General features: G+C 43.1%; 1 protein-coding gene across 2 annotated transcripts in view; it reads left to right on the top strand.

Moving 5' to 3' along the window:
- Positions 1-20,761, top strand: part of LAMB4 (laminin subunit beta 4) — a 572,267-nt gene that overhangs the window by 340,054 nt on the left and 211,452 nt on the right. For both annotated transcript variants that reach the window (XM_085654108.1, XM_085654109.1), the window contains exons 20-21: positions 4,719-4,862; positions 8,010-8,241. In XM_085654108.1, coding sequence (XP_085510234.1) covers positions 4,719-4,862; positions 8,010-8,241 — 376 coding nt within the window. The remainder of the gene's footprint in view (positions 1-4,718; positions 4,863-8,009; positions 8,242-20,761) is intronic.

Below are 20,761 nucleotides of genomic sequence, written 5' to 3' on the forward strand. Positions count from 1 at the left end.
TTTTATTGTCAATTATTATAATATTTCTAATGTTTGGTAAATCGAGGATATAAATATTTGTTTTATGTGATTCTAATATGATTGTAAAACGTTTATGGCTCGACAGCTGAAGAAAGGTTTTTATATAATATAAACAGCACAGCCCATATTTGCAGGGTTGCCTGCTAGCAACGGCATCAGCAGTGCTCGAGCCAAAGAAATGGGCGCTTCTTATAAATCATGGCCTCATGCTATGTCGCAAAGGCCAGACAGTGGTGTCTAAAGTAGGCTCTGCACTCAAAGAACACACTCCAATTCATTTCCTAAGTACAGACAAGAGCATGTAAAATATGTGTTTTGGGGTAGAGCACACATTTTACATGTTGGTATACCTGAAGATATACCGCTTGATTCCTTTCTCGTGCCTGCTTTCACTTGGCGTTAGGATTTGGTGCAAAACAAGATTGCGCTACTTTAGTAGCTCTGGATTTGCACCAAATTCCATGTTCTTATGTGTTCCCACCCCAGACAGTTTTCCTTTCCATGACTTTACAGAAGCTTTTTTGAACTGCGAAAGTGTAAACCTTTAGTGCAAACTAGCCTTTGCATGTGAAGGTTGATTGTCTCTCCTGTTTACGCAGCTTAGCATCTTTTTCCTCGCATTAGTGCCAGCACAAACCTTTAGTAAATCGGTATGTTGGTGTTAGCTGATGCGTTTAGTCTGTTTGGTGAATTTACTAAAAAAAATAGCACAACACAGTGCAACCACAGTAGCTGCGTTGCGCTACGGGGGAGTGCGGCACAGAGCCATATTCATTAAATACGATCTGTTGCTGCTTTCTTCTGTTGCAGCGCGGAAACTTAGGCAACGGGGAACAGGACAAAACCCGTACCAAATATCCTCCCTTCGTTACAGCCCAAATATCACTCTAACACTTTCACTCATGCAGTCATTGGTGGGGCCCATAACACCAACATTCACACATCACTTCACACTGGTCTGCACTTACAGGAGAGATGAGTGTTATATGCGCTGACATGAAAGGAATACCTTATAACCTATAGGAAGAAAGTTATATTACATATCTATACACTAATATCCTTACACCTACAGATCTTAATCCTAAACATCAAGATACTCCTCCAACGTGATCAATGGATCATTTAGTTGGATTGGTAATTGGTGATTTAGAACCAGTTAAAACACATTTATGATTTTGATCTTCCCTCCTTCAATAAACCACAAATACATTTGTTTGTTAATCAATATTTGTTTATCTATTTATCGCAAAGAATTTAGTTTACCTCTAGTGAATTTATTACATTTTACGTAAATCACAGAACACCATATTTACCTAAACTGGCTATCGGGCGTCATCTAAGTCATCAAATTAGCAGTCAATCTGTCGGAATTCAAAAGTTCTTCATGCAGCACGCCACAGTCCCAAGAATGGACAAGGTCCAGAGACGTGCAAGCATCTATCAGTGCCCATAGATTTTATACGTTCGCAGTTCATCAAGGAAATGGGCAGCATTCAGTCTGTCCAAAAAAATTCAGGAACGCAGAAGTCACGTAGCGTCACCGTCGTCTCCGTCAGCAAAAAGGAAAGGGAAAGTATGCACAATCTCTCTCTATTCTACCATCATTTTTATCATAAAACTAAAGTCAAGATGTAACATTTTACAGGGTTTGGGCTTTTCTGATTGGTCGGTTTGGATAGTCCAGTGAGGTTTCACACAGTTCAAGAGGTTACGTAATAGTTTTGGATTTTTCCGGTTTCTTGTAAATGTCCTTTGTTTTAATACTTGGATGACTTCCCACCGTGGCCTTGTTCGTGCACAGTTTGGCAAGGGTCATGATGAGGCCACAGGAACAAACTGATGCGCAGTCGCACTTCGCCCAAAACCTCGTGGAATGGTGGCCATCACGTCGTGTCACGTTGGCGGCCATCTTGGTTTTAGGCCGAAAGGACAACTTAAGCGAAACAAACACATAAAAGTAATTAATACATAGAAACAATGAATAAAATGTTAACCCCTTACTAATCCTTCTATGTGCATGTAATTATCTAGCATATAGCGACAGTCAAAGCGTTTATATTCACCCACTGGTGCAACACAACGAAAACGTCACAAAAGCAACATATATCATGCAGTATTCTATTTACTACATATACTACTGTTAGTATGCGTACATATTTTAGTTATAGAAGTTAATTAGCCATGCGAAATGCAAATCCCACGTATATTTCATATATTAGTAATGTTGATTAAAACCAAACAACTTATTTAGTAATATTACAATTAATAGATTATTTAATTAGTATATTCATGCAAAATAGGGGGGGGTATACAACATTTTTGTTCTACCCGCTCCATCACTTCCCATGTGCTGCTGCTCCAACAGGCTGCCTAACACCATGCGTACACCTTTGCACCATAGTACAAAAGGGTGTACCTGTTGTCTATCATAGGTTTTGTTCTGTAAGGCTATGCTTCCAGTATAAAAACCCTACCTTATACCACACTAGGTGTGCGCTGTACACATCCAATGAGTGAAGTGTTTGGAAAAATGTAAATATTTCTCCTAATTTACACCTGTTTCAAGGAGGTGTTATCTTTTTTAAGCAAGGTCCGTCTGACAGTCTCTGTAGAACTAGCTTTGGATCAAAGACCATGGGTGGTAGCGTGGGAACACCCGAGTGCCACCCAAGGAGCACCCCCTTGAGTTCAAAGAGTGCAAAGCAGCACACAGCACTATTTGCATTATTTAGAAAGATTTGGTCTGAAAAGTAAATACTTTATCAACACTTTGCATCCCTCTGCGGTGGTGCAGAGTTGATAAATCTGCCCCTGTCTCTTTCACGTTTCACATCAAGCTCAGCTGTGCAAATAGGAAACAAGGTCAGCCCCGCTCCTAAAGATCTGTGAATCTGCCCTGAGTGAAGTAAATCTGAATGATGTCCTCACCTACATTTTGGAGTGAGTCCAACTTTGTCAACTCTCTAACCAACCTTTCTGTGCTTCGTGATTAAAGATGGTTCGACTGATAATTTTGCCTTCACAAGTTTGCCTGAAAGCAACATATGATCTAAAGTTTGTTAGATATTATGCCACAAAGAAAGGTCTACAGTGATGAACTATCTGACACTACATCTCATTTATTTGCATATAGCATGACATTATGTCCCAATTACAAGCAGGACAGATGGGGTTGAGGTATTTACCGCACCTAGTAAATAGCATCACCACAGAGTGAGATATTTGACGGGTGTGGTAAATACATCCTGTTTAAAGTTTTTTTCTTGAAAATGAAGCATAACATGAACAATCAGTATTTACAGAACCAAATTCTGATTATTTTTAATTTTTTTCCAAGTCTTTTTCCCCCTGACAAATATTGACACTTTTGACCTGTCGAAATCTGTCATGGAAAACAGTGAGATGTGACAATTACACACAACTCAGAATTTTGGATCCTCCTGTTTGGACAGAGCCAAAAAAATAACCAATATTTTGTAATAGTGGCATAAGTATAAATAAATCCGAAAGGATATGATCTATTTCGGTCTTGGCTCATGGCACCTGTTAAATCGCTCTCATGCTCCAAAAGACTTAGGAAATCCCTCACGCCATGAAGATAATAAAGATCTGATTAACGACAATATATGATTGAACTAGAGAATTGGATGCCTTAAGGTAAACAGCTTACCATACACTGGTCAGAGTTCCAGCTTCTAATTACAAATTGTTTTGATTGCATCTGGCTGCTAACATATGGCTTTTTTGTACAGCTAGTGAACTGCGATTGAAAAACAATCCATTGCGTTTTGGAAATAGTTATTGCTCCCAACTGGAGTTTAGTGTTTTTATTTCTACAGTAGAATTTCCATTTCCTTTTTCACATAAAGTCTATAATCCAAAAACCCATGACCTGTAGCAAGAACCAGCAGAAACAGATGTAGCAGCTCAAGTAGATTTCCACACAGGTAAGGGGAAAACAAAAATACTTTATTGGGCATATTTAAGCTAGCTAAATGTGATTAATGTATAAAAGCCATAGAACAATGTGAAGTATGGTTCTCTGTAGTGTACAGAATTTTGAATTAACATAACACATTGTAAGAATTTATATATTCCTGTAAAAAGTAAGTTGGTTGGTTCTAAAGCCAGTTAAAAAAAGTTGTGACATTTTGCGTGGGTCCAATATTCGCTATGGCACACGACGCAAGGTGCACCTCCCTGATGAGGAGAAGCAAGGTTAAACGCACGAGGTTCCTTCTGGTGTAGACCACAGGGCATGTGACTGGGCACTACAAACTGGGCTTTCCTACTGGTAGTGGACCAAGGCTAATATGAATAAGGTTGGCTTCAGTCTGTAGCATCCCAGTGTCTAAAAAGATGATTGGAGTGTGGCCCAAAGTACTTGCCTCTCACAGAAATGTATTTAAGCATTCCACCCAACATATTTTAGTTTTCTCACAACATCTGCCTAGATCTAGTGCTTATTTTCCCACCAGAGGTGCAGTTTAAATGTTCAAGTACATGGATTTTGTAAAACAGATCTGTTTTGCATCGAATAATGCTGAAAGCTTCTTAATGGAGGGTATCCAAAATGAGTTGGAACATTTACAGTGCTTGTAAAATCCGGAATCAAAGAGATTATTTCAAATACAACTCAGAACGTATAGAGGAATACTGCTGCTGTTAACCGTCTCTGATTGTTCTTTCTTATGCAGAATGCAGATGTAACAGACAAGGCTCCCTGGCAGGAAGCTGCGGTAGATTTGGAGGCCAGTGCCTATGCAAGCCCAATGTTGTTGGCTCCTGTTGTGACAGGTGTGCTGAGGAAGGCTACAATTTCGGGCCTGACGGCTGCACTGGTAGGCACAATATTCTGTAATAAATATTCTCTTAAAATGTAAAGAACAGACAGTTTAAATGCATGAATTTTGCACTGCTTGTATTTCTATACAAAGGTTATTAATATTGTGGTGTCTGTGCCTTAGAGGCTACTTTAGATGAAGGCTATAAACCATCAAGTGTTTCCTTCCTGTGTGTCTTTTTGTGCAAAGTGTGGTTAGGTACATATATTTCGCATGTGACATTTAATCATAATTTTGCCGGTGAAGTATCGTGAAGCAACAACTTTTCAACTTCCTGAAAATGCAGTTTCTTTCCTATGCAATGTTTCACCTGCGGTTGAAATTTCCTAGAAAATAAACACATATTTTACTGGAGTTTAGATTTCAAAATTCATTTTGTGGGAGAATTTTTACACAAAAAGTAAGTTTTGTAGAGATTTTTCTTCCAAATATTTATTTTTGTAAGATGTTTCACACTATTGTCTTTTAACATTGACATCTTCATGAAGTTGGTGCGGTTTTGAAAAATTTGTAAAATAAATTGACAAAGCACGATTGGCACATTTCTCAAAATACTAGAGAGATTGAAACTGCAGAGAGTTGTGGGACATGGATGATACAATTATACTAAGAATTATTTCTATGAAGATCATTTTCCCATCTTATATCTCACTAAAAATGTGCATATTTACAGGTGCCATCTCGGATCAGTAAATGAGCAATTGAAAATATGATGCCTGCATCATTCACCAGGCATGCACAACTGTGGACATGCATGCAGGTGCATATGTCATCACACATGGGCAATGTCTGTAGCCAACGCCCTCCAGCAGCGGCTGCATCATTGAGCCTTTTTTCCTTTTTCCCCCAGATTCTACATAGGATCAGTAAAAACAATGTGATTTTTGCTGATGCTGGACAACATCGTCAAAAACCATTGGCAATGCCAATAGTTCAAAATGTCGAGACCTTTTGGTTTTGCTAATGCTTGTTTATTTTCTTTATATTATCATAAAACATAACATGTCTTAGTGCAGAGTACAAACTAAAATGAATTCATATAGTTGTTTAATTCGATAAGGATTAATCATGTCTTTTAAAAATTGTTTTCTTAACCACAACGCCCATTAGAGCTGTGTTCTTCTCCACCTTCATGGAGCCCTTTCTGAAAGGACATGACACAGCCCTGATGATTTGAGGTGTGTGTACCCCTAACGTTCCCACTCTATTCGTTGTGGGGATAGTCTCGTCTGTAGACAAAAGCTGTATTGTATAATGGGCAAAGAAACAAACAGAAAGTAGCTGTGGGGCCCCCTAGATGAAACATTAAAGGTACATTTGGATGGGAAAATGTCTTTCTCGGTCCATTTTTTATTAGCTCCGGCTAGAGGAAAGACATCCACCCATGGGGAACTTTACCTTATAAAATAACTTAAGAGGAGGGATCTGCTTCATATTCAGAGAACAGTGGAAGAGAAAGAAGTTGAATCAATTACATTTCTATTGGCGTGAAGTAAGAAATAAGCATGTCTGGTATAATCCGATGATCAGCGTAATCCATGGTCGCGGACAGGTCCAGCATTACTAAAAAGCAGTCACAAAACCACAATGCAGTGGGGCACTTCCAGTGGCCTGTCTGGGGCGAACGTAAATTGAAGAGGAGAAATTTAGATAGTATTATGTGTTCTTATAGTTGCTTAACAATTATTTTCTCTAAAATATTGGCTAAAATGTGTAGTTTGGTAATGTCCCAAAGGTTGCATAAGGTGGTGGGATCTAGGCTGAACTTTCTAATCAGGAAGTAACAACGTGTCTTTTTAGATGACCCGATGAAGTGTAAACAGGGCAGTGTGTTCCCTAAGAAGTCATGCAGATACCCGAAGTTACCACCCCGCCTATTTTTTCCATTGACATTTTAGCCCAGGTGCAAACTTTAATCCCTTTATAGTCACCATGAGATCATTTACCTTTGCTTTAAGTTTCAGGCACAGTGCTAGTACACTGTTTAGCATAACTCTTGACTATCATAATTTTGAGATCATCTTCTCCACATGTGGTTTCAAAGTAAGTTTCAGACCTCCGTATCCACAGTTTCTTGGACAGTAAAGTGCACTGATGATTTACAGGTAGAGTTGCACTGCAGAAAATGTAAACAATAACTCTTTTATTTGATTAAGAAAAACATATAAACACACTAGATGCAGCAAAATACACACATTCTTTGGAGGACTGGTGAGGGAAGCATGCAGCATCACCATTGTTTATTCAAAAACCAGCCAGATAACACAGATGGCAGATACTTTTTCGGGAGGTACACCTATTTAGAAGGTAGGTTGTCAGAGGCTGTCTTGCTTTCTGATTATTTTAATTTGCTTCTATGAATGTGATGATTGTGTCTCTAATGAAGGTACTCCAATGAACTAATGGTTCACAATCCCAACCACATACAAGCTCCAGACTAGATCTCAAATGCTCTGCCTGTGCAGACCTTTGGACAGATGTGTGGTTGTAATTGCAGGCCACATGAATCTCAAAAGTGATCTCGGAGTGCGGTCGATTTTTCTGTCCACCCCATTGGGCAGTTCCATATTGCATTAGTGATGCAGAGACGCATGGGGCTCCTTCTGTAGTACACATTGCACTGGCACACGTCTTTCACCAATACTATATGAAGGGGTTTTTCTCATTTGTATTGGAACAAGATTACAGGCTAGCAGGAGCATTTTTACTGAAAGTATCCCCACCAAACTAGCAGCTGTAGGTAAACATGTAAATGTTGCTCTCCACCAGGTTGACAGATGTGGTACCTCGCTGCAGTGGCATAATGCAAAATTATGGGGCTCCCCTACAGAATCTACTGAAGGGCCCAAGTCTACTTTATCTCACACATATTCATTTAACCTGGCCAGAATGGGCCTCCCTGAACTGTTGGAGGCCCCCTGAGGGAGTGGGCCCCCCTGCGCCTCAGGGGCTGAAGGGCCATCTGTTACGCCCCTGTCTTGCTGTCCCAGCGGGTCAGTGGGCCACCCATCCAATGCAAAATATGCCCTTTGTCCCTCTTGCCACTCAGTCAAAAAATACAGCTGCTAATAAGATTTATTAAAAGCATCTTGGCATCTTGGAGTATTTGACTAACCTTCTATTGCAATGTTTTTCCTCCCTTAGCATGTGACTGCAACGTTCTTGGCTCTACCAGCACTGTCTGTGATCGGGTGACTGGACAGTGCTCATGCAGCAGTGAGACTCAAGGTCGCCGTTGTGATCAATGCCTGTCTGGATACTTTGGCTTCCCCAGCTGCCGCCCATGTCTGTGTAATGGTAATGCCGAACTGTGCGATGCAGATACTGGTGCCTGCTTCAACTGCAAGGGATATACAACAGGAGACAACTGTGAAAGGTGCAGTATGACACATGGAGTGTTGGGATGCAGAGACGGGCAGAGATCTAACCCCAGTCTCCAAACTGTACTCTTCAAACCCTCTTGCTCCACACTGCCACCCACCAAGCCGACAAGCACCAAGATCCCGCTCATCAAGACAGCACTCACCAATCCCCTATTTGTTAACGCCACACTCGCAGAGGCCTTATAGATGACTCCCCTCTCTCAACAAGTCATCCTTCATCAAGCTACCACTTCCAAAGGCTCACTCACCAAACCCTCAGTCACTCAGGCCCCATTGATGAAGCTCCAGTCTTACAGCCCCTGGTTATCTCTCCCACTAGCCAAGCTATCACTATCTAAGCCCTACTGGCCAAGACGTCACTCTCCAAGCTCTCACTCACCAGTTCTTCAGTCTTCATGACATGATAAGATGTATTCCTTGTGCGACAATGGGTCACTCCCTCCCCCCCCCCAATGGCTCAGCAAATCGCACCTTTCAAGAGGTGACACGCAAAACTGTACCCATGTCTTTCCATTGTAATTCAGACGTAGTTTATGCAGCTTGCCCAATTTTAACATTGTTTAATCAATGTATTGTGACTAAGGATGTTTTTAATGTTCTTGGATGGACACATTTTGGCTTTAGGTGACCCTCATTGAGACATGCACATACAGAACGTCATTCAGTAACACTTTGTCATGATTTCCAGCAAAGATTGGGTGAGGTGACCTGACAGCTGTTGATAGACAGTACATCAGTATTCAGCACAAATGACTATGAGGTAGTGTTAATCATTTAGGGTCAGGCACAGACACTTTTTGTGCAGCTTATAGATATTAAGAAGCAAGAGTCAAGATTCAAAACATTTTATGATAGTAAATTGCACTGGCAACCATCTGCCACAGTGCAGGAGTAAGAAAACACTAACAAATGTATGCATTCTTAGGTGTCCACATACCTGCACAGGTGCTTTCTACACTGTAAAGTCATACCATTTCCCTGCTTTGAAAGTCAGACACAAGTGGGGGTCTAAAGTGGAAAAGGAAAGGGAAGACTCTATATTTCCTGCGGGCGAAGGAGGGGGATTAACTACATGTGTAAATAGATTCCTATTGAGAAAAGATAAAAAAGTAAATAGTGCAAATGCAGCATTCCATTAGATTTACCAATTAGTAAATTAATTTAATTGGAGTTCTTCTAGAAAGCTATGACTGCTGTATGTAACCATGGGTAGTACTGGAATTCTGAGCGAATCTCATAAAAGTAAGAAATCTACTACAAATTCAGGATTTAAGGTAAGGTGCAATGTCTTTTCTTAGTGGTTGCTGAGCAGTATCTTGTGTGTATTCTTGTTTTTGCAACATGGGTCACAGGCTCATAATACTGCAGTTCCTCTCCCTTCTGCACTTGACTTTCTCAGGGTAGTGAGGATAGCACTTCAGGCTTCCCGCTGGATATGGACAGGGTTAGATCAGTATGAGGCAGTAAATAGTGATCAGTTTCCTCAATGTTTAGTTGGTGCTTTCTTTGGAAAATAATTTTATTTAACAGGTAAGTAAATAGCTTAAATTAAAATAGGTTACCACACAAAACAGAAGGTCCTATTACCTTCTCTGGCCTAGATACAACCTCAAGTGTTACTAATGTTCCTTAATGCTGGCCGCTAGAATTCAGTTAACATTGTCCCCGCATTCAGTCCAGTCCTGTGCAGCATAATTCAAGCTGCCTCTGCGAACTTCAGAAGCACTCAGGTCTGTACTTTCTAGCAGGTGCTGAACTCTCACACAATGGTCTGATAGAGGTGCAAATGATACAAATTGAGGGCCTCTGGACCCATCTCTTGTATGTAGGGCCAACTCTGGCACCAAAGTATGGATTCGAAGGTCTAACCCCCTCGAAATAAGGTGAGGATTAGAATAAAGGTGTGAACCCAAAAATGTAATAACCTCAAAATGCACCGAACACCTGTAGTGCGCAGTGGCAATAGGCCGTGCTGGGAGGGAAGCGCGAGTGTGGACTGTTAATGACACACACACACTTGTGCTGTTCTCCAAGTGAACAAGTGTGTAGGCGGGACTTGCCTTTAAATATTAACTCACCCTGACCGCCAACGTGGAGTCAGGACATGTGTGTATGTAAACATAGCAGAGCAAGGCGTTACCATGCAACGTGTTTCATTCCTCCAAAACTTTCAACAACAAAAATGGCAGCGTAGTTCAGTTGCTACAACCAGGCCCTCAGGGGCTTTGCAACTCAGTTCCGTGAAGGTGACGGCAGGGGCAGGCATCTAATCACACACATAGTTTCCGAACCTCCTTGGTCTTGTGATATTGCACCTCAGGTTGTAATGGTGATTCTTAGATGGTAGGGGTGCAGTGGTTAGCTCGGGTGTTCCCGCTGGTGCGGCTTCTCTTTGACTAGTTGGGACTATAGCCTGCGATGCGAGGCCGCCATTGTAAGGACCAACTTCAGAGTCAGAGTCCTCTTCATTGTTTGTCAGGGTCAGGTTTGGGATCCATAGGCTCGGGTGAAAGCAGTTGACAAATGCCACTTGGTGAAGGCAGACACATTTTTCATTCTTCGGTCCAAACTGTTCTTTCCTGTCACTATTGTGCCTTTCCTGGAGACAACTCGAACTTCGATTGGCAGTCAAAATTTCCGCCTTGACAGACTTTGACAAAATGGTTGGGCCGAAAGCCCGGCAAGCAGGTCTTGACCCTGGCTGGACACTCATGGAGTGGGTGAGGGGACAGTCCACAGTAGTGTCTTTCGGGGCTTCCATGCCTGGGGCGAGCCCAGTGGTGCACCGGCGAGGGGGGCCTCATGTGACAGTTGCTTCTGTTTCCACCTTGATAGGTTGAGAGACAGGTTCTAGAATGCTGTAAGTTTCTGGAAGCCAAGTTCAATCTGCCCTGCTTGGTCATTTGAAAGTTCATGGGAGCGAGCAAGCATGAGGATTTCGTCAAGGGGCATGTTGGGCCGGGGTGGGATGTGAAGTCTGAGCAGGGAAGACCGACTGTCTTGTATATAGGCATGCACCTCTTTCTAGGGGTGATCTCCAGTCTATGTGCTGACCAGCATATGCAGGGAGGCGTAAAACAGGTCGATGGATTCGCCTTCGCCATTCTGCTGGTGATCCTGCCTCAATTTGAATTGTTCGAAATCAGGATTCATTAATTACAGTGATGCCTCTGTTATAGTCATCATCAGCACCTGTGTTAGAGAGATTGTGAAATAGCTTGAGGATTTCTTCTCCTACATAGTGCAAGAGGAGGGAGCATTTTGTCTCACTATCTGTCTCTTTGGTGGCCTTGAAGTAATTGTTGAGGCGTGCTACCCATGTGCTCCAGCGAGGTGCACCAGTAGCAGGGTGCAGTGGTTTGGACATACCCTCAACAGCATGGGCTGACGTGAGGCGCTGAGGTGGTGAAGCCTGTGCGTTACCTTGGCGATCTTCACACATGGTTCAGGTCGGTGCTCAGGAAGGCAAGTAGAAATGAACCAGGCAGGATGAGCCAGGCAGAAGGGCATGGTCCTGGTGTAGATGCAAGAGAGACTGTAATGGAAGCTGGGAGTTGTCGGTGAGTCCGGGTTGCTGAATTCTGCAGGGGCTACTGGTGCCCAGTACTTGCTGATGGATAGTGGCAGACTTGCAGTGACTATGGGCGGCAGCTGTATTTATTTATTTATAGGTTTCATATAGCGCCTGAATCACCCCCGAAGGGGTAGCTCTGTTCTTTGGACTGTGCTGCCGGAAAGGCTGACGGGCAATATTAGAATAGAGCGGTCTTAAGAATCTTTCTGAATTGAAGATAGTCAGAACATTGACTCAGATGAATGGGGAGCTGGTTCCAATAGAGGGGAGCGAGGTAGGAAGAGGCTTTCCCACCAAACCTTGATTCCCTGACCCGTGGTACTAAAATAAACGATTTGGTTCCTGACCGAAGGGTCCTAGAAGGGACATAATGATTGCATTTCTCAGCGAGATAAAAGGGGCCATTGTGATACAGGGCCTTGTGGACGGTGCAGCAGATTTTGAATTTAACCCGCTTGTGCCCTGAAAGCCAATGAAGCTGTTGAAGGAGAGGGAGGGAGGCAGTTTTCGGGGGGCATTCAAGACAAGGCGCGCTGCGGTGTCCTGAACCACCTGCAAACTGCTGAACGAGGAATCATTAGCTGAGACCAGGAAAGCGTTGCAGTAGTCTTAGCGGCTTAATACCATTGTCTGAATGAGGGTTTTGCATGTGGAATCTGGGAGAAAAGGAAACACTCGCCGTAATAAACCCAACACGTAGAAGCAGGAGCCAGCAGTATAAGCAGCATGCTCCTTCATGGTCAAAGCCAGGTCAAGGCGGATACCCAGGTTTTTAACAAGGGGCAAGGGGGTGCCAAGGGCTGCCGGCCACCACTCTGGTGTCCACAGCAAAGGTGCCTCTCCGAAAAGCATAATCTCCGTCTTCCCTGCGTTGAGTTGGAGAAAATTGCTTCTCATCCAATTACATATGGCTATCATTCCCGAAGAGAAGGTAGACTGAACAAAGGGGGTAGATTTATTAAATGAGAAGAGAAGCTGAGTGTCGTCAGCATATGAAATGGGAGTAAAGCTACAGGTCCTGAGGAGGTTAGCCAGGGGAGCAACATTTATGTTGAACAAGGTAGGGCTCAAACATGAGCCCTGTGGTACTCCTTTGACCGAAAAGGGCCTAAATTGATGGTCTGAGAATGGGAGGAAAGGAACCTCATCATCCACTGAAGAGCAGGGCCTCTGAGTCCAATCTCCTGAGCAAGATCTAGTGACAGACCGTGTCAAACGCAGCAGAGAGGTCCAACAGCACGAGAATCGTTGAATGGTCTAAGGTCATCCTGATATTATCCGTGACCGCCACCAGGGCAGACTCAGGTCTATATTTGGTCCTGAAATCAGATTGGGAGGAATCCAAACTACCAGTAGATTCGACATGGTCGGACAGATGTTTATTAATGTATTTTTTCAATACTTTGCTCAGGAGAGGTAGTAAAGAAAAGGGGGCGGCGATTGAAAAGATCTTCCATAGGGACCTTGGTGTTTTTATTGATAGGGATGACCTGTGCCGCCTTCTATTTCAGAGAAAGATAACCCTCTCTTATAGAGAGGTTGAGAAGTGTACCTATGGGCGAGGGCAATTGATTAGAAAGGGAGGCAATGATTTTGGCTGGAATAACGTCAAGAGGGGAGCCAGATTTTACTGTGCATAGTAAGGCTTCATAATCAAACAACAAAAGAGTGTATCCGCACAATAAGGAAGAGTTTATGAAAAGAAGGATTTATGAAAAAAGGAGGGGAGAGTCACTCTAAAGAGGTAAAAGAACCCTCACTCACCAACCTGGTTGGTGACATGCTTCCTCATAGGGTCCCCACCAGAGATGCCGAATGCATCTCTGGTGTGCTGCGACGCTTAAGTATAGCGGAGCGTATTATTTGAAAAAAACCTTCAATGAAGTGTGATAAGTGCAGAAATAGTGAGTTTAAAAAGGGGCCTTTGTTTTATCTTAAAAAAAAAAAAATGTTAATGGCGGAAAACAAGGCACCAGTTAAAATGAAGTGAAGTGGATGTCCCTAACTGGTATTTAATTGACCAGATACATCCTAAAAAGTGAACAAACGGTCAACATGTTTCAGCTTCTATGCGTAATTTGTTGAAGCTTTCGTCAGGGCCAAAAACACCACGGCGGTATAAGCACGCTAAAGCTTACCCTGACCTGTGGTGCAATCATATACAACAACTCACGGTTATGTGAAGACCTTCAAGTATTTCTCGAAAGCCAAGGGAGTCAGAAATAACAAAAACAAGAGAGCACTTGTGGCTTAGACATGAGTTAGACTTGGACGTAATTGCATTCAGAAATCTTAAAGTGGCTGGTCCCAGTTCCAAAACTCTTTAATGGCCACTGGCCATGATAAAAGGCAAATGGTTTATATTCGTTTAACCAAATTCTTTCAAAAACAGCACTGAACTTCAAATAAAGCATGTATAATTTAATGCCAGCATGCGTTAAGTTCAATGTCATAACAGGAATATTATCCTGAAGAACCAGCGACTATAATGCTGGTAAAATTAGTGATCACAGAACATGACTCAATCAGCCAGCATCCTTGATGCTGGTTGAAATGTTGGCAGACAAAAAACCATAATGCATGGAAATACGATAAATTCAAAGAGAACACAGGGCTTACATTAAAATTAGTAAAACTCTGCTCCTTAGATACTGTTGGGCAGCGGGAACCTCGATCAAAATCTAAAATTGAATAACAATAAAAAGGTATTGGCATTACCGAACCTCTATATGCAAAAATCATCGCTCAGAACCTGTCGGTAATGGGGGCACAATCCAACAGGAAAAAGGTACTCACTTAGCAGAGGATCAACCGCAGACCGAAAACCTAGTAGGTCCCAGCAGGCCTGGAGATAAATGATGCTTCTTAACAGCGAATAAATACCGTCAGGATTTCGCCGAACAAGACAATCCTCCGAGTACTTCCGGGTTAATGCGTCATGTGGCTACTGCGCAATGCCGTCGGTCACGTAGACGCTATTACAAGGAGTCTGAATTCCGCTATAGAGGCTAGAACGCTAACCTCAGATAGCGTTCATGTTGAGAACAACTTTATTTAAAATAACAAAAGCTCAGACCAGACGATAGCACAGCAAGAAGGGGGGTAGATCAATGGTTAGTTCAAAAAGAATGTGCAAATCGGTAAGGAAATGTTTGAAATGAAAACATGGTCATGATGTCGTCATGTACATGTTGAAAGTATTGCGAAATCAGTATTAAGAGATCAATATGCAGCAAAAAAACAACCAAACAGAAAAAGAATCCTCACTTATGGCACTGTAGAAGTTAATATTGGGTCATCAAGATGCTGCCCTTGGGTCAAAAAACTACTAGGCAAGGAAAAAAGGGAAAAAAGGAGAAAAAAATGTGTGGGAATCAAGCATGACTAACACTGAATATGTGTCCCAGCTCACATAATGTATTAGAATTTCCACCAGTAACCCCAAATCAGAACTAGTAGATGCCCAAGGGTCATCAAAGGTTGTTAACGCCTCATCACTGTACCCCATGGAATATTATCATTGAGGCCATGAATATGTGTGGACAATCGATAAATCCACCGTTGTTCTTTCTCAAACAACAGGTGCAAAGATTGATTCCCTGGTTTAATATGCTCGATGATAGTCCACTGCATGTCATTAGGTGTATGGTTAAGCTTTAAAAAGTGATCAGATCAGTCGTGTTTTTCTTACACCGGACAGTACTCCGGTGTTCACAGACACGTTGCTTAATTTTGCGGGAGGTCATGCCCACATATCTTAAATCACAAGGGCATGTAATTAAGTAAACAACGTTCATTGTGTTGCAATTCGTATGTGAATGTTGAGTCCATATTTTGCCAGTCTCTAGATCCAAAGTTTTGGTAGACGTGGTTAAATGGCAAACGCTACATGATCCACAAGGATAATGCCCTGTGACTCGGGGCAGACCCCAAGAGCTAAGAACCGAAGGGTCATCCAAAGTGGTAGCCTTCCTTGGTCTTGTGTGTACCAAAGCATCCCTAATACTTCTCGCTTTCCTAAAAGAGAATAGGGGTTTCTCCCATTTGATGTTATTGCTCTCAAGGATACGCCAGTGTTTCTTGATGGAATTAGAGATGGCATTGGATGCTACACTGTACGTCGTAACGCAGGCAAGAGGAATCTCATTGGTTGGTTTTTGTATATCCTCTAAAAGAGCCTCTCTCGGTTGATTTCTAGAAAGGCTTCCACATCCTCGGAGGTGCTAGGGGGAAAGCTCTCCAGCAGCTGTGTTTTTGCAGATGCAAGTGGGTCAAAAGGCGTATCATCCGGTTGCTGGCTCCCTGAGGGAGTGATCTTGTCATAAATTAGCTCAATTTTCTGAATGAAATACTAAGCAATATCATCGCAGCAAGCTTGGGAGGGGGCCTCTAAATTGTCACAGGCCTTAGGACTGGTGAAAGAATTGAGAATCTGGAATAGGGTTTTAGGAGCATTCTCTGGCCGGGCTAGCTGTAAAGCAATAAAGGCTTTCCGCGCAGCCTATATAGTTTTATGGTAGTTGAAGAGGGCTGTCTTAAATCTATCTTTGTCCCTCTCATCATGAGATCTGCGCCATCGTCTCTTCAGGTTTTTACACTGACGTTTTTTGGCACGGAGCTCAGGGCAGAACTAGGCTGTCTGAGGACGCCTAACTGAGTTGGGAAATGATTTCAGAGGCGCATGAAGAGGATATGACTGGAGCCGGTGCTCGTACGTCAGTAGGCCCAAGTGGGCAGACATAAGTGGGACTGGCAGGGACCTGGCTTGGTGCAGGAGCATCGTGCATGCTCAGTATATGATGGAGCTGGCATCAGGTGTCGGAGTCAGTCGAGGGTACAGGCACAGTGGCAGGCAGCCCAGGACAAGGGAGACGAAGTGGGGGGGTTGCTCCATCCTCATCGCCCCGGTAGCGCGCAGTGGCAGCAGGCCGCGCAGGATGGGCGGCGCGAGCCTTGAGTAATGATAACACACATCATGCCACTCTGCGCACAAACTAACGTGTAGGCGGGACTCACCTTTTTTATTAACTTACCCTGACTTCCATTGTGTCTTTAGACACCTGTATCACAGTATCTACCAGTAGCAGTCAAGTTTTTAATAGTAGGGACAACCACGGGACTGACCACACAGGAGCTGCTTGTTTAACCAGGACAATCTCCAGAGGATAAGTCGGAGAAAACGCACAGTTTTTCCAAACCAAAAAAGAAAGTAGATTTCTGACTACTGCTTAAAAGACTTGTGAATTGGGCCAGTCACGGCCGGCATGGCTCGTGGGTGGGGGGGGCATGCGGGGTAGGGTGGATTTAAAAAAAATAATTAAACATACTTTTCCGCCGGCCGGTCCCACGTCTTCTCTGCTCGCAGGAACAGGATGCAGAAGCAGAAGCAGGCAGCCAGGCTCCCTCCCCTAAGCCAATCACAACGCTGCAAGCAGAGTTGTGATTGGTTGGGACACCGCTCAGCTAGCGGCTTATGGGGAGGCCATCTTCTCCATGCAGGCTGCAATGCAGCCTACATGGAGAAGGGCAAAGCGCACATGACTGGTTTAGGTGGCCACTCTGGAGTGGGCAGGCACACTACTTCTCCCCTGCCGACCTAGCGTCACAACCAAACATAAAATGGCAATAACTGAAAGTTATAACCATTTTATGTTTCTGCTTCTCGTACTGCGAGAAAGCACTGGGGCGATGCTCCTCTGCCCTAGTGGAGGAGTCGCCCCTGAATTAGGCCCATTATCACAAAGGAGGGTGCTTGAAGATGGGATTTGGCAAAACTGAAAAAATTAAAATTAAAACATTGGAGTCACCTGTAACATGCAGTTTAAAACCCCATCTAATATGCATAGGAAGTAACCAAAGATAATGGGTGCTACCCTTGGGTAGTGCAATGTTCCATCAACTAAACTAAATGCTCTGGAGCCCACACAGGAATGATAAAGTACTAATTCATAGAAAGTGGCATTATGTAACCACCCATGAAATACGTCTCAGGACTACACCAACGAGGGGCAGGGAGCAACCCAAAGGAATGGGCATTATGCAGTAATATGTGGTATATTCTCTGATAGCTCCACATGGAGCGACTGAGGAGCAATCCTTATATTTCCAGCATTAGCACAAGCATGAGGATGCCACCTATGTGGGGCAGAGGGCAATCGATTGACTTGAGTGTAGACAGACAGCCCATCATGTATATGCTTCGGGGACTCCACCAGGAGGGACAGAAGGGCGACCCATAGGAATGGGTAATAATACAGCCCAGGCGATACTAGCTAACATGGTGGAAAGATGTCATTAAATTAGGAACATGAAAAGGGAGTGGCATGCGGAGGGGACGAGAGGAAGGATAAGGGGAGAAAAACTCAAGGTTTCTGACCCTATTTTCTAACTTTCCCTAGCAGGATCTAACAGGAAGATGGCCTTAATCCCTCCACCTTGTAGCGGGGCTCCTTGGAAGATGAAGGGTACATAGGGAAAGGAGGCTGCCAATCAAAAGTAGTGAAGGAGAGAGGCTCTGAGTAGGAGCCTAAACACGTGGTCCCAGATGTAGGAAGGGGAACCCAGACTCTACAAACAACATTGAGGGAAAGAGAGGGAGCACCTAAAAGCAAACAGCAAGACAAAACAGTGCAGTACAAAACACAAAATAAATTATTTCTCACAAAATCAGGTTTGTAAGTTAAAACGGTAAAATTATATTTGCGTATATACTGTTGGAAATAACTAAACACACCAACACAACGGCCTTACTAAGAAGCGGATTACCTTGAGCATGGCAGAATGTCCCTGTGCTTAAGTCGAGGGGTGGGCGTAACTTGCATCATTCCATGTAGGGTACTCACACAGAATTACATACAAATTCCACAAGATTACGTAGATTTGCGCCAGAAGAGTAGTTCTGAATTTAGCCCTATTTTCTTAGGGCAAAAATGCCTACTTGCGTCCAAAATGGACACAAAGGATGCATTTTGCACAAAGAAATAGCGCTAAATGCAACACATCATGAAGAGCAGTGCGAGAAGCCACTTGTACTCACAATTTCTGCACATGGGGTAGGATTTTTCCCAAAGTACTCCTGGCATTTAGCTCTATTTTCATAGCGCAAAATGCACCCTTGCGTCCAAAATGTATGTGAGGATGCATTTTGCGCTAAATAAAGCACGAAATGCAACAGAATCGAAACTGGAGGGCGAGTAGCTGCTCGCACTTGTTAAATTTGCTCTTGCATAGGACTTTTACCTGAAATTACTCGAAATTACCCGAGCAGGCAATATACCATTATTATCAGTAGTTCCACATCCAAGCGTAATGCAGAATTACGTAAATTACTTCGATTACTCCCTGGCCTATTTAAGTCCTGTCAGTCGGGGGAAAATGAATGTAACCCAAGAAAAGAAGCTATTACGGCACAACCATATAACCTCATTAGTTTATGAAACCAAGAACTGTATTGGTCATAGATTAGAGTAATCCCATAATGTAGTATTGGATCTCTGCACAACGAGGACGATGAAGAAACACCAATCAGTTCAAAATAATCCAATCAAATCATCATGCTGAGTTTTCTTGTATCCTTTATTAAAGTCCAAAAATTAAAACTTCCAGCACACGATTAGCCAACACGTGTTTCGTCTGTTACACAGACTTTTTCAAGGCAAAAATTGGGAATGTAGACGAGTTCTAGTGTGTAGACAAAACATCACTGTAGCACGTCAAATAAGACTGGGACCAGGATCCAAAATAAGAATACCGGGATGTATAAATTCAGAACTCCAAGATGTGTGAATCAACGCCAGCACTGGCATTCGGCCATTGCGTGCAATCCCACGATCACATCTCTCAACAATCCATCCCTTAGATGGCAGTCCAGGGAGGTTGGGTGAAGGGGGGCTAGGATGATTTCAAAAGAGGCCTAAACATGTGACCCATGAGGGAGGGCTGGGCAGTGAGCCTCTACAGATCAGGTTGGGAGGCTAGAGGAACAGGAGGAGTGAGGACAATTTCCTGTGAAATTAAGGAAAAGGTTAGGCAAAACAGTGCAGCAAATCTTGCAAGTTAAACAGAACAATGCTGAAAATAGCTACTCACAGGCTCAATGGCCCTACAGAGGAGTGGGTTGACTCTAGTGCTGTAGAATGTTCTTGTGTTCGAATCCTGGCAGCTAAGGGAAAAGGAAAGTGTCACAGAACATCTCCATCCTAGTCGGTCTCTAAAAGTGAAAGATGTTGCTTAAGGTCAAGAGAAGTCCCAGGTGAGTGAGAAGCCAGGCATGGGAGTGGCCTACACATATGGCATCTGAGATGAGGGCCAAGGCAGCCAGACTCTGCTAAGCACATTGTGCGGTGGAAGGATGACAGGGACCAGGAATAGGTTTCTATGAGGCCAAGGGGAAAGCATTGTCTGAAGGCAAAGAGCAAGGCAAGACAAGATCCAAGGTGCACGTTTTACCCTAAAACTGGGTTTGCAAGTAGAACCGTCACTGGAAGAGTGAATAGGCCAGGCCTTGGCAAGTGAAGGGGTATTTGCTTTATTTATTTTTGCAAAAATATGGCACAGAAAGAAAAAAGAATTAAAGCATGCCACCTCCTAAGCATAGTTGCCATATGCTTGCAGTAAACAGATCATGCTACAAAACTAACCATCACATAGAATTATAATAGAAAAATTTGAAGGCCTCTTAGCAGCGAGCTGTACTTAAAACACGTGTAAAGGTATATAAACCTCTTTTGTTTTTAATTCACATCACAGGAAAATATTATTCCTAATAGCACAAAGAAAAAGAACTATTGACTTGCAATTACTGTGATCTACATACAGTTTATGCTCACACTAATGACAAAATAAATAAAAAGGTAGAGAATGGAATGGAAACAAGGATTCACAAAATAAAGTATTGGCCCACAAGCCTTAAGTGCACTTCTTTTTTGGTCAATGTGCAC

Source organism: Triturus cristatus, chromosome 4_1 (assembly GCF_964204655.1).
Source record: "Triturus cristatus chromosome 4_1, aTriCri1.1, whole genome shotgun sequence".
NCBI lineage: Eukaryota > Metazoa > Chordata > Amphibia > Caudata > Salamandridae > Triturus > Triturus cristatus.